The sequence below is a fragment of the Convolutriloba macropyga genome, chromosome 7 (assembly GCF_964194025.1).
Source record: "Convolutriloba macropyga chromosome 7, txConMacr16.3, whole genome shotgun sequence".
NCBI lineage: Eukaryota > Metazoa > Xenacoelomorpha > Acoela > Convolutidae > Convolutriloba > Convolutriloba macropyga.
Window position 1 is genome coordinate 73,463,734 of NC_134474.1, and position 12,997 is coordinate 73,476,730.

General features: G+C 35.3%; 3 protein-coding genes and 1 pseudogene across 3 annotated transcripts in view; 3 read left to right on the forward strand and 1 right to left on the reverse strand.

Moving 5' to 3' along the window:
• Nucleotides 1-8,164, forward strand: part of LOC142343319 (IQ domain-containing protein H-like) — a 99,330-nt gene extending 91,166 nt beyond the window's left edge. Inside the window, exons 26-27 of the mRNA XM_075395149.1 lie at nt 7,343-7,504; nt 7,809-8,164. Coding sequence (XP_075251264.1) covers nt 7,343-7,504; nt 7,809-7,976 — 330 coding nt within the window. The 3' untranslated portion in view covers nt 7,977-8,164. The remainder of the gene's footprint in view (nt 1-7,342; nt 7,505-7,808) is intronic.
• Nucleotides 1-12,997, forward strand: part of LOC142343318 (dCTP pyrophosphatase 1-like) — a 247,818-nt gene that overhangs the window by 100,430 nt on the left and 134,391 nt on the right. The window lies entirely within an intron of this gene.
• LOC142343315 (DNA polymerase delta subunit 2-like) overlaps nt 1-12,997 on the forward strand; it is a 209,193-nt gene that overhangs the window by 100,430 nt on the left and 95,766 nt on the right. The window lies entirely within an intron of this gene.
• On the reverse strand, nt 1,347-5,408 carry LOC142342354 (uncharacterized; annotated as a pseudogene).

The following is a 12,997-nucleotide window of genomic DNA, read 5'->3' on the forward strand; positions in this document are numbered from 1 at the left end:
CTTGCTTTTCCCTTTCTATTCTTTTTTTCTTGTTTTCTCCTGTCTGTCTTTTGTCTTCTATCTTTTTTCTCTTTTGTTTATCTCGTGCTTTTCTGTCTTGCTTCTCTCTCTTTTCAGTATTTCCTGTCTGTCTTTCTTTGGTCTCTGTTTTGTCTTTTTCTCTTCCGTCTTTCTTTGCTGTTCTTTTTTCTGCCTTTCTCATTCTTTTTGCCCTCTTTTGTTGTTCTCTCTCGTTCCTCTCTTCAGTTTCTCGTTCTTTCTCATTTTCTCCCTTCTCTCTTTCTTTTCTGTCTTTCGTTTCTGCCTTTCTTTTTCTCTTTTTTTTTCTGTCTTTCTTTTCTGCCTTTTTTGTTTTTCTTTTCGCTCTTGCTTTTGTCTTTCTTTCCGTCTTTCGTCTCTTTTCTGTTCTCTTTTTTCTCTTCTGCCTTCTTTCATCTCTTTTTTTCTCGCTCTCATTTCTTTTTCTATTACTTCTTTGCCTTTTTTTTCTAATCCTTCTCTCGTTCTTTCTGTCTTTAGTTGTTGTCTTTCTTTTGCTCTCTTTTTTCTTGTCCTTCTGTCCTTCTTTTTTCTGCCTTTCCTCTCTTTTGATTCTTTCTTTTTCTCTTGCTTTTCTCTCTTTTCTCTCTTATTTTTCTCTCTTGCTTTTCTTTCTTTTCTGCCTTTTGTCTTTCTTCTGTTCTCTTTTTTCTCTTCTTCTGCCTTTCTTTTATCTTTTTCTTCTTTTTTTCTCGCTCTCATTTCTGTTTTTCTCTTTTCTCGTTCTTCTCTGATTGCGTTTTCTCGCTTTGTTTTCTCTCCTTATCTTCTCTGTATTTTTTTTAGTTTCTGTCTTCTCTTTTCTGTTTTCTCTTCTCTCTCTCTCTCTCTCTCCCTCGTTCCTTTCTCGTTCTTTTCTGTCTCTCTTCGTTTTTGCTTCTTTCTGTCTTTTCGCTTTTTTTTCCTCTTTGCTCCCTGTCTTTCTCTTTATCTCTTTATTTTCTCTCCTTTTCTTTTCTCTTTTCTGTTCTTTTTTCTGCCTTTCTTCTCTCTTTTGTTTCTTTGTTTTTTTCTTTCTCTTCTATTCTTTTTCTTTTTTTGCCTCTTTCTAATTCTTCTCTCTTTGGTTCTTCTTTTTCATTTTCTTCTTCAGTTTCTCGTTCTTTTTGCTTTCCTGTCCCTTTTTTCTTTCTCTTGCTTTTCTCTTTCTGTTCTGAGTTTCTTCTGCCTTTTCTTTCTTTTCTCTTTCTTCTTTCTCTATCTTTCGTTTGTCTCTTTTCTCTGTGTCGTTTCGTTTTCTCTTTCTTTTCTGTCTTTTATATCTACCTTTCTCTCTTGCTTTTCTCTTTCTCCCTTCTCTATTCTTTTCAATTCTCATTCTTTCTCGCTTTCTCTACTTTCTTCATCTTTGTATTTTTTTTTCGTTTCGCTGCCTTTCTACATTTTCTGTCTTTTTTCTCCTTTTCTCTTTTTTTCGCTTCCTTTTCTCTTTCGTTTTCATCTATCTTTTTATCTTCTTCTTTGCTCTTTCTTTGCTGTCTTTCTTTTCTCTTTCATTTTTCTCTTGGTTTTCTTTCCTGTCTTTCGATTCTGTATTTCTTTGCTCTTCTATTTCTTTTCCCTCTTTGTTTTGTGTTCTTTTGGCTTTTGCTTTTCTGCCCTTCTTCTTTTGCTGCCTGTCTTCTTTTTTTTTTGTTTATTTTCTCCTTTTTTCACCTTCTATTCTTTTTTTTGTTTTTTACCTTTCTTTCCCCTTCCTCTTTTAGGTTTTTTGTTTTTGTTATTTTCTCTTTTCCTTCTGTTTTCTCTTTATCTCTTGCTTTTCTCTTTTTTTTCTGCCCTTCTTCTTCGTTCTCTCTCTTTTCTGTCATGCTTTTCACTTTCTTTGCTGTCCTTCGTTTCCGTCCTTCTTTTCTTTGTTTTTTTTTCTTCTTTGTTCTTTTAAGCAATTCTTTTTTCTATTGTTTCATTCTTTTCTCCAAAACACCATGCGCCAAATCGTTTTGCATGCATGCTTGCTATTGCCTGAATACTCTTTGACCGAAAGGCTACTTATGCCGTAAAGGTCAATGACTGATTAGCCGTGGATGCAAAAAAAAGGTCATTGACCGAAGATGCCAATGTCCGAAAAGCTGCCTGTGCCGAAAAGGTCAACGACCGAAAATCTGCGGATGCAAAAATAGGTCAATGACTTAAAAGCTACCTATGTCGTAAAGGTCAATGAATGATTACCCATGGATGCAAAAATAGGTCATTGACCAAAAAGCTGCCCAAGTCCGAGAACCTGCCTGTGCCAAAAAGGTCAACGACCGAAAAATTGGGGATGCAAAAATAGGTCAATGATTTAAAACCTGCTTATAAAAATTAATTCCATCACCGAAAAATTTGTCACACGAAAACATTCCTTGAATGACGTTTGCGATGCATCACAGATATTGACAGAATAAAGATTCTTTAAGTAAAAGTCCGAAATGAAATCGAAGATGAAAAATCGTTCATTTAAAGGATAAAAAATGATAAAGAAATTTGAATTACCTAGATAGAAGTGCAACATGGTCAAGATTTTGTGTAGCGTTTTTAAATTGTCAACAAAGATTGTTGCGATTTCTTTTCTCTTTCTTTTGTCATTTTCTGTATCTTTTCTCTCTTTCATTTTCCTTTGTTTTCTGTGCTCCTTTTCTGTCTTTGTTCTCTTTTGTCTTTTTCTTTTCTATCTTTCTTTTCTCTATTTCTCTCGCTTTGTTTTCTGTTCTTTTTATCTGTCTTTCTTTTTCTCTTTCTTTATCTCTTTGTTCCTCTTCCGCTTGTCTATAGTTTCTAGTATCTTTTTTTCCTTTGTGCTCTTCTCTTTTGCTTTTCTCTTTCTTTTCAGTCGTTCGTTTCTCTGTTGGTTTTTCTGTCTTTCTTTTCTCTCCTGCTTTTCCTTTTTTTGTTATTCCTTTGTCTTTTAATTGTTTCTTTCTTTTTTCCTTCGATTCGATTTTTTTGGTGTTTTCGTCTGTCTGCCTATTCTCTTATTTCTTTTCTCTTTCGATTATCTCTTCATTCTCTTTTCTGCCTTTCTCTCTTTTGTTCTGTTTTTTTCCTTAAGTTCTTTTTTTCTATTCTTTTTTGCCTTTTGTTCTAATCCTTCTCTTGTTCTTTCTCTTGCTTTTCCCTTTCTATTCTTTTTTTCTTGTTTTCTCCTGTCTGTCTATTGTCTTCTATCTTTTTTCTCTTTTGTTTATCTCGTGCTTTTCTGTCTTGCTGCTCTCTCTTTTCAGTATTTCCTGTCTGTCTTTCTTTGGTCTCTGTTTTGTCTTTTTCTCTTCCGTCTTTCTTTGCTGTTCTTTTTTCTGCCTTTCTCATTCTTTTTGCCCTCTTTTGTTGTTCTCTCTCGTTCCTCACTTCAGTTTCTCGTTCTTTCTCATTTTCTCCCTTCTCTCTTTTCTGTCTTTCGTTTCTGTCTTTCTTTTTCTCTCTTTTTTTTCTGTCTTTCTTTTCTGCCTTTTTTGTTTTTCTTTTCGCTCTTGCTGTTGTCTTTCTTTCCGTCTTTTGTCTCTTTTCTGTTCTCTTTTTTCTCTTCTGCCTTCTTTCATCTCTTTTTTTCTCGCTCTCATTACTTTTTCTATTACTTCTTTGCCTTTTTTTCTAATCCTCTCGTTCTTTCTGTCTTTAGTTGTTGTCTTTCTTTTGCTCTTTCTCTTTTTTCTTGTCCTTCTGTCCTTCTTTTTTCTGCCTTTCCTCTCTTTTGATTCCTTCTTTTTCTCTTGCTTTTCTCTCTTTCTTTTCTCTTATTTTTCTCTCTTGCTTTTCTTTCTTTTCTGTCTTTTGTCTTTTTTCTGTTCTCTTTTTTCTCTTCTTCTGCCTTTCTTTTATCTTTTTCTTCTTTTTTTCTCGCTCTCATTTCTGTTTTTCTCTTTTCTCGTTCTTCTCTGATTGCGTTTTCTCGCTTTGTTTTCTCTCCTTATCTTCTTTGTATTTTTTTTAGTTTCTGTCTTCTCTTTTCTGTTTTCTCTTCTCTCTCTCTCTCTCTCTCCCTCGTTCCTTTCTCGTTCTTTTCTGTCTCTCTTCGTTTTTGCTTCTTTCTGTCTTTTCGCTTTTTTTCCTCTTTGCTCCCTGTCTTTCTCTTTATCTCTTTATTTTCTCTCCTTTTCTTTTCTCTTTTCTGTTCTTTTTTCTGCCTTTCTTCTCTCTTTTGTTTCTTTGTTTTTTTCTTTCTCTTCTATTCTTTTTCTTTTTTTGCCTCTTTCTAATTCTTCTCTCTTTGGTTCTTCTTTTTCATTTTCTTCTTCAGTTTCTCGTTCTTTTTGCTTTCCTGTCCCTTTTTTCTTTCTCTTGCTTTTCTCTTTCTGTTCTGAGTTTCTTCTGCCTTTTCTTTCTTTTCTCTTTCTTCTTTCTCTATCTTTCGTTTGTCTCTTTTCTCTGTGTCGTTTCGTTTTCTCTTTCTTTTCTGTCTTTTATATCTACCTTTCTCGCTTTTCTCTTTCTCCTTTCTCTATTCTTTTCAATTCTCATTCTTTCTCGCTTTCTCTACTTTCTTCATCTTTGTATTTTTTTTTCGTTTCGCTGCCTTTCTACATTTTCTGTCTTTTTTCTCCTTTTCTCTTTTTTTCGCTTCCTTTTCTCTTTCGTTTTCATCTATCTTTTTATCTTCTTCTTTGCTCTTTCTTTGCTGTCTTTCTTTTCTCTTTCATTTTTCTCTTGGTTTTCTTTCCTGTCTTTCGATTCTGTATTTCTTTGCTCTTCTATTTCTTTTCCCTCTTTGTTTTGTGTTCTTTTGGCTTTTGCTTTTCTGCCCTTCTTCTTTTGCTGCCTGTCTTCTTTTTTTTTGTTTGTTTATTTTCTCCTTTTTTCACCTTCTATTCTTTTTTTTGTTTTTTACCTTTCTTTCCCCTTCCTCTTTTAGGTTTTTTGTTTTTGTTATTTTCTCTTTTCCTTCTCTTTTCTCTTTATCTCTTGCTTTTCTCTTTTTTTCTGCCCTTCTTCTTCGTTCTCTCTCTTTACTGTCATGCTTTTCACTTTCTTTGCTGTCCTTCGTTTCCGTCCTTCTTTTCTTTTTTTTTTCTTCTTTGTTCTTTTAAGCAATTCTTTTTTCTATTGTTTCATTCTTTTCTCTCTATCTCATTCTTTTCTGCCTTTCTTTTTCTTTTTTTCATTTCTCTCCTGCTTTTCTTTCATATTCAGAATTGCTTTTTCGCTTTCATTTCTCTGTTTCTCTTCTTTTTTGTATTTTCTTTTTCATTCTTTGTCTGCCTTTTTTTTCTGTCGTTTTTCTTTTCTTATCTCTCTTGTTTTTTCTCTATCCTTTCAGTCTTTGTCTTCAGTCTCTTTTTTATTTCGTTTCTCTCCTTCTTTTCGCTTTCTTTTCTCCTTTCTTTCTTTCTTTTTATCTCTTGATTTTCGCTTTCTTTTCTGTCTTTCTTCTCTCACTTGGTTTTCTCTTTCATCGCTTTTAACTCTTTTGTCCTTTGTTTCTGTCGTCTCTTTTTTCCATCGCTCTTTTCTGCTCTATTCTCTTTGCTTACTTTTCTCTTTCGTTTCTTCTCTCTTTTTCTTTTCTTTTTTCTGCCTTTCTCGTTTTTGTTTCTTCTCATTTTTTTCATTCTTCTATTTTTCTCTTCTGTTCTCTTATTGCCTTTCTGTCTCATTCTCTCTTTTGTTCCTCTTTGACTCCTCTCTTTTGTTTTTTCTTGAGGTTTTCTTTTCTCTTTCCTTTCTGTTTTTCGTTTCTCTGGCGTTTTTTTCTGCCTTTATTCTTTCTTTTTTCGCTTTGTTTTGTGTCTTGCTTTTCTCTCTTTTCTGTCGTTTTCGTCTCTTTTGTCTCTTTTTTCTTTCCTGTTTTTTCTGTTCTTCTTTTCTGCTTTTCTTTTTTCTGTTGTTTCTTTTATTTTGTCTTTTCCCTTCTTTTTCTTCTGCCTTTCGTTTTCTTTCTTTCTTCTTTCTTTCGTTTCTTTCTCTTTTCTGTGTATAGTTTCTTTTCTGTTTTTTCCTATCTTTTTTCTCTCCGTTTTTTTCTTTTCTCTTTCTCTCTTTTCTTTGCTTTTCTTTTTTCTTTATTGCTTTTCTCTATCTTTTTCTAGTGTTTTTCTTTTCTCTCTTTTCCTGTTCCTTTTCTGCATTTCTTTTTCTGTCTTCTCTCCCTTTCTCTTGCTTTTCTCTATTTTCTCTTTTGCTTTCCTCTTTTTTGCTTCTTTTCTTTCATTTCTGTCTTTCGTTTCTCTATTTCTATTCTCCCTTTCTTTACTCTTTCTTTTCTCTTTTTCTTTTCTGTCTTGGTTTTCTTTTGTTTTCGTTTCTCTTTCTCTTTTCGCACTTTCATTTGTCTTTTTTGTGTTTCGTTTCTGTCTTTTTTTTCTTTTTTTTTCTCTCCTTTTCTCTCTTTTGTTTATCTCTCCTGTTCTTTTTTTGCATTCCTTTTCTCTCTTTCCTCTGTCTTTTCTCTTTCGTTTCTTTCTTCTCTCTTTTTTCTTTCGCATGTTTAGGCTCCGTATCATCGCATGTTATAGACGCTCCTTAAACATGCAGCCTTATGTAGAACATGAGTTACACTATGCCACCATGTAGAATATCGTTATCTGTACAAGTCTTAGCGCTCCTTAAATATGCAAAATGGTAAAGCAGAAAACGTGGTTGGACAGAAAACTGTTGACACATAGGGTAATATACACAAACCAAACACATCGGTAACGAAACGTAATACCCATTGCTTTTGAACGAGGAGCATAGCTTCCAGCCCCAGGTGGTGCAAAAAAAAACTGATTTTTTAACCTATCTTTTCTTTTAAATGATTTTCTTGTGATGCTTTTGCGGGCCTGCTAGTAAATCTTAATAGTGGTATATGTTAACCTCTAATGTGGTTATTTGAAGCCCACTTCTTAGTCCCGTTTAGGCTCCCCCCCCCCCCCCCCGACTGAAGCAGGCTGCAATTGATTAGAGCTCCCACTAGTCGTTCGAGAGCAATTCTTCCGACGTTTAGTCGGTTGTTTGAGTAACGGTTTCTAGCACCCCTCACTCCCCGAGAAGAGGTTCCATTTTTACTTAAAAGATCATCTGAATTTTCCAACAACAATTTTGAGGTCCTGCCGGCCGGTTGAAATATTTTCGGATGCCATTTTTTCATAACTGATTGAACGTTTTTTGAGAACGAAAAGGTTCGGAACGAGAACTCGCGAGATCAAGTAAATTATTGCAATATTAGAACTGTGATAAACAGTTTTCTTTCAAACGGACGATTCCACAGTGGTGACATGTGAGGAATCAATGCAAAGATATGATGAAAACGAAATCTAAGTAGAGAATGGTAAAACAATTTAGTACAGGGGTAGGTTTTGATTTTATCAACGGTATCATTCGAATCAGACATTTTACTTGACTTCAACAGGGTTGCGTTTTCACTCTGATGGACAGCTACAGTCGACAGAGTGTGGGGATGCTGTGTCTGCATGAACAACTTCCCTCTTCTTTGGCAACCTTTGCTCGTAATCTTCATGTCATACACCAGGAGCTGTCCTCTCCAGCTATGCAAGGCCAAACTAATTTCCACGTATGTAGCAACGCAAAATACGTCAGCTCGCGAATTAAGAGTTTGAATGCAATTAGACGATTTGGTTATGCATGAAAAGGGAGGCACGTAGACAACTTTTCTTGACTTGTTTTGCAATATCAACAATTTCATATGATTTGTAATTAAATTTTGTCTTAGCAGCCATTTTTTCGTGGAAATTAGGAAAATGGCAGGCAGTAGAGAACAAAATCGTTTTTTTCTCAGATCGTGCTGTGGTTTAAGAAGCATTGCATCTAGGATCCTACGAATTCTCTGCTTGGAGAGTTACATCTGTACTTTTCAGGCGGTGATTAAAGACATTGAACAGATCTTGGGCGTAGCTGTGGTGAATGAAGAACTGCTTCAGAAGCTGTCAGAAGACGAAGATCAGAAACAGGAATTAAGTGACCAGAAAGCACTGACAGCTGATGGCGATAGAGTGAAAGCTGTGTCTATTATACAAGAGCGCTAAATTGAACTCTTCTCTATCGTATCAATGAGCCATATCGAACTAATTATCATTTAGATAGAACTGGAGAATTTCAATGCTGCACAGTAGCTAGATTGTTTAAGCGTCTCACCTTCTTGATTTAGACTGCAAATATATAGCATTCATTATACATAATTTTTGCGTCTTGACAATAAACGCTTCAAAAATTTCTGACCTGTTGAGTTAGATTACGACTTCTTGTGAAAAACAGGAAGAGTTTAAGCTCTATCTCTATTGAAAAAGTTTCCTGGTGTTAGCCGTCCTGAATTTTTTAACAGCTTTAAAAACTGCTGTAATCTTATTATTTATGCAAGTTTAATTGTTCCAACCCTCCGTGAAATATGGGATTGTTATACCAGCCAGACTTTTAAAAGCTAATCTTGATCGAATGATATCGATCAAGATTAGCTTGATCGATATCATTCGTGGTATCATTGAAAAATTCCATGATACCACGAATGAATATAAAAAAACGTGGCATCATTGAAAAATTCTTAAAAAATTGAATCGAGTGTTGAAAAAACGTTTTGAAAGTTTTTCGAGTCTCGAAAAAGTTTTTTGGGGGCTTTTTATTGCCTAAAAGATCTGTAGGACGAAGCATTTTCCGATTTTCGTAGAGAACTGAAGATCTTTCTATTCCAAATTTTTTTCTATTCCAATATTGATAAACGCACGCTTTGTGAAAAAAAAGGGCAACGAAGAACAATTCGAGATTACAATTTTTACAACTCTGGTCTTTTTCAAAAACGGGGGAACTGCAAAATTATGGAAAGAAACAGGCCGCCAATTCACTTCAGTTATTTAAAGAATTATAGCATGGGTCCGTTTCATCAAAATTGTCCAGTTTTGTTTTATGCACTGATTCACTGTCTTGTGTTTCAATTGTTACTAGTGATTGAATGATAAATTTTGTGTTGGTGATGAAATCAAAAAAGGCATTTCAGCTCAAACAGCGCTAAAGGCTTGTTTGATTTTTTTAAGGCATCTTTTTTTGAAACGGTCTTGTTTGCAGCTTTTGAAATAATTGTTGATTTTTTCGAGAGGATAGTAAATAGCTACAAAGCTGAGCGTTGAATTGTTTTGTGATTAATTGCTCTTGAACGAAGTTCATAGCAATTATTGTACACGTGTGTCTTTTATGCAAAATTTTCGCTTGACAATTTTGACTTTTCGAGTGACTTTATGCCCTTGACTTTTTGCGTTGCACGTAATCTAAAATTCTCTCTCAATCGCAATTTCAAGCAGCTGAATTCAATTGGCGGCAATTTAATACTAAAAGTCACCTGAAAAGTGCGCCGAAACTGGTGCCATTTTTTTACTTTAAAATCTTAATAGTGGTATATGTTAGCCTCTAATGTGGTTATTTGAAGACCACTACTTAACTTCTTAGTCCCATTTAGGCTCACTCCCCTCCCTCCCCCCCCCCCCGATTGAAGCAGGCTTCATTTCTTTAGAGCTCCCACTAGTCGTTCGAGAGCAATTCTTCCGACGTTTAGTCGGTTATGTTTCTGTGTTTTACATTTCAAAGAATATGAATTGTCGGGGTGCTGTTTTTTTAGTTGCCCTCGAATGAAAAGCAATTATCGTAAACGTATGTGCCTTTTTATGCAGACTTTTCGCTTGACCGTTTTTGCGCTTTTCTTAAGTGACTTTTTCACGTACTTCTTGATTTTGGAGTAATTTCTATTGCTCTGGCTCCGAAATAAAGTTTGTTGTTCAAACAAAACCAATTGTTGGAGATACGATGACATGGCCTTGAAAGCTGGGTGGCTACTTGCTCTCAAACGTAGTTTGTAGCAATTTTATTAGTCCTGTCGGTCTGTTTTATTCGATTTTTTGCTTGACCAATTTTTCGTCTGACGCATTTGACAGGTACCGCCCAGGGGGCATTAAGTGCTCTTCGAGCCTTTCAGCTCACTAGTCTTCAAGTATGCGATTCACAGAATATACTTATTGTTACAGACTTATACTTGTGGTGCGAAGGTCGGTTCTTAGAGATTGACTCCCCCCCCCCCCCCCCCCTCCCCACTTGCCGCCCCATCAGCCCCCCGGTGCACCCCCCCCCCCCGCTGCGCTCACTTACGTCCCTTAATTTAAGCTAAAGCTAGCCTCACTAAACCGTTCCTAGCTACTGGCGAAGCCAGCTGCTTGCGGGTCGTTTGAGAGGAATTCGCCCGACGTTAGTCGGTTATATTTAATGTTTCTGCCGAGGTGAAGGAATCAGAGGGCGGGGTTGGAACCCTACCTTGGTCTGAGGTTTGCACTCATAAAGAAAAATTCACGCCCAGCCTGCCATTTGGGAGCAATTTTCCCGACGTTAGTCGGTTTATGTTCATAAGATCTGTTCACACGTTATTGAAGTCAAATTGGAGTGATCAAAGTCATTGATGTTGACTCTAATCCCACCTGAATAGTTAAGAGAGCAAAAAGCGAGGTATGTTAAGACGTGAATTTGTACAGTCTGAATTTCAATTAGACTGTCAGAAAGTTGAGTTTGAATTTTTCGGGAGCGATATTTTATACACGTGCCGCAATTTGACTTCCGTTTTCAACATTTTTCTGTTTACTTTAACGCTACCAAAATTTATTCATATATTCGAATAGCGCATAGTATCTATTCTTTGAATCCCCTAATACGCAACTAATTGTTAAAATGAATTATTGTATCCATAGAATAGTAGCGAATTTTTGAGTTCTGCTTGTCTTCGTTGCTCTTTTTTTGTCCTATCAGTTTTTCTCATGAATGACATATCTTATCGCCATTGAAACAAGTCAATGTTTAAGCCATCTGATATTTTAATCGAGTTAACGCTTTTTGGAATAAGGTTTTATTTAGCATGTCGGGTACGCCGTCCACTAAGCACTGTATGTTTTCATATCTTTTTTACTGCCAGCAAGTCTATTTCGTAGCTCTTCCAGTATTCTGATGGCTATGTTTTGAATTGATTTGAATCTACGATTAAAGTTTTTCGAATTTAAAGAACCTTCGAAGTAAATTAATTCAGCGTACTTTTTTTACAATTCAACTGATGAATATAACCAAAGGTCATGCATGTACATATATAATTGAACTCATTTTTTAGAAATATAAGGAAAACTAATGGTTCATGTTTGGCTGTTCGTTGTTAATTCTAGAAGTGGCCAATGGAACAATTTCATCGTGAGTTCTCAAATTTTCTGTCTAATTCATATCCTATTTTTGAACCCGCTAACCTTGTATGACATGGACGTTTTTCCATGTCCATTTTTGGAGGCTTTTTAAAATGGTGATCTGTCGCCGTGTTTTGTTTGTTTTTGTTTCAGTGAAAAAGTTGTGTCGCTCTTCTGTTCCACTCAATTTGCAAGTGACCTGCACTTTCCTATAATTTATTATGTTCACCACAATAAACATTTTTACAAACAGTCCAATTTATCCTTCCTGACAGTATTTGATTAAAAAAATGACGGACAAAAATTAGCCGAATAGCTTTATTGTTTGTACTACTGAAGCTTCAACTGAGTTTTTGTGCCACTGAAGCTCAATGGAGTAAATGACAGAATCAAAAAGTACGCGAGTGGTGAATTTCTCTCATTTTGGTTGGGCCTGCTCCTGTCTGTATTGCACAATCAGTTTGTTTTCTGTCTATCTGACCTTAGTTTCATTTGACCTCGTCTTTCCATTTCCGATTTGAGAATGTACAGCAGGATATAATCGTGCTGTACATTCTCGTCAGCCTCTCAACGACTATTAAATAGGTGCGCTCCTTTTCACAATTCAAAGTATTTGGTTTGTATTGGCGTGTACCGTCTTTTTCAAAGATCGGCTCACAATTTTTTTTGGGCTTTTTCACGTCAGTGACAAGTCAAATTAGTGTGGTGATTTTAATCACGCTGGAGTAGTAAAGGAAGCGAAAAAGTGGGTAGCTTTCAAGCACGAATTTTTTCAAAGTTCCTTTAAAGTGAAAGTGGAGTGAGAATTGGGTATTTGAACAAATTTTAAGGCTTTTGAACGCAAATTTTGTGCGAACAATTACGTGCGGCAGTTTGATTGCGGTTTCAGTGTTTTCTCTCTTTACTGCTCTTAGTATGTTACATATGTTTTCTAATTGCGCCAATTGGAATTTGATTGACGGGAAACTAATGCTTTCTTAAATTTGTCGTCATGAATTATGATGTTTGCCCCCTCGTTTGCCCGATGTTTGCCCGCTCGTTTAATATTATCTCTGTTGTCTTAATCGAATTAATCGTTTAACATTTTAACTGTGGTTTTTTCTACTTGTACGCTTCTCATTTAAAAATTTTTTCTATTGATTTTTTGTTTTATTATTTTTTATTGAATTTATGACTGTTTTATCACTTAATCTGATCAATGACAGTTATCATTGATTGTTAACGAATAATAGGTGAATCTTATTAGTGGCTTGAGTTTACAGCAATTGTTTTTAAGATTATGATACCTGCTTTTTAGAAAATAAAAGCTGATTTTTTAAGTGTTTTTGTTGTCTTTTTTTATTGAATTGAGCCGCAGTAGAAAGTTCAATAAATTGTTGAACTTTACTGCGGCTCAATTTTAGTCCCAGCGAAAAGTATTTTAGCAGTTTTAAAGTTCTATGATATGCTTTGGTTGAGGTTTTGATTTGTAGTTAAGAGATTTTCTTAAGTTGCGCCCCTGGTTTTCAACGTTTGATTTTAGCCGTTTCTCTTTAGCTTGTCTTTTTTTTAATTTGTACGGTCAATGATTCCACAAGGTTTTTCTAATACGTACTTGTTCTAAGGAGGCATAGAGTTAATGTTTCAGTAATCTTTGTTATTTTTACGGATTCTAAAGCACTAAATCTTGGAAATTACCTAATTGTTCTGGGTTTGTTTTTTCGTTCTTTTTTGTGCATATGGGGTCAGGAGCTTTGTTAACTCTCTTAGATTGATGTTACTGTAATTTATTGGTTGTAAAGTCGTTACTTACGTCAATTCTTTGGATTGTTATTCAGGACTTGTCCTGTTATGTTTTTTTTAAAATTCGCTCT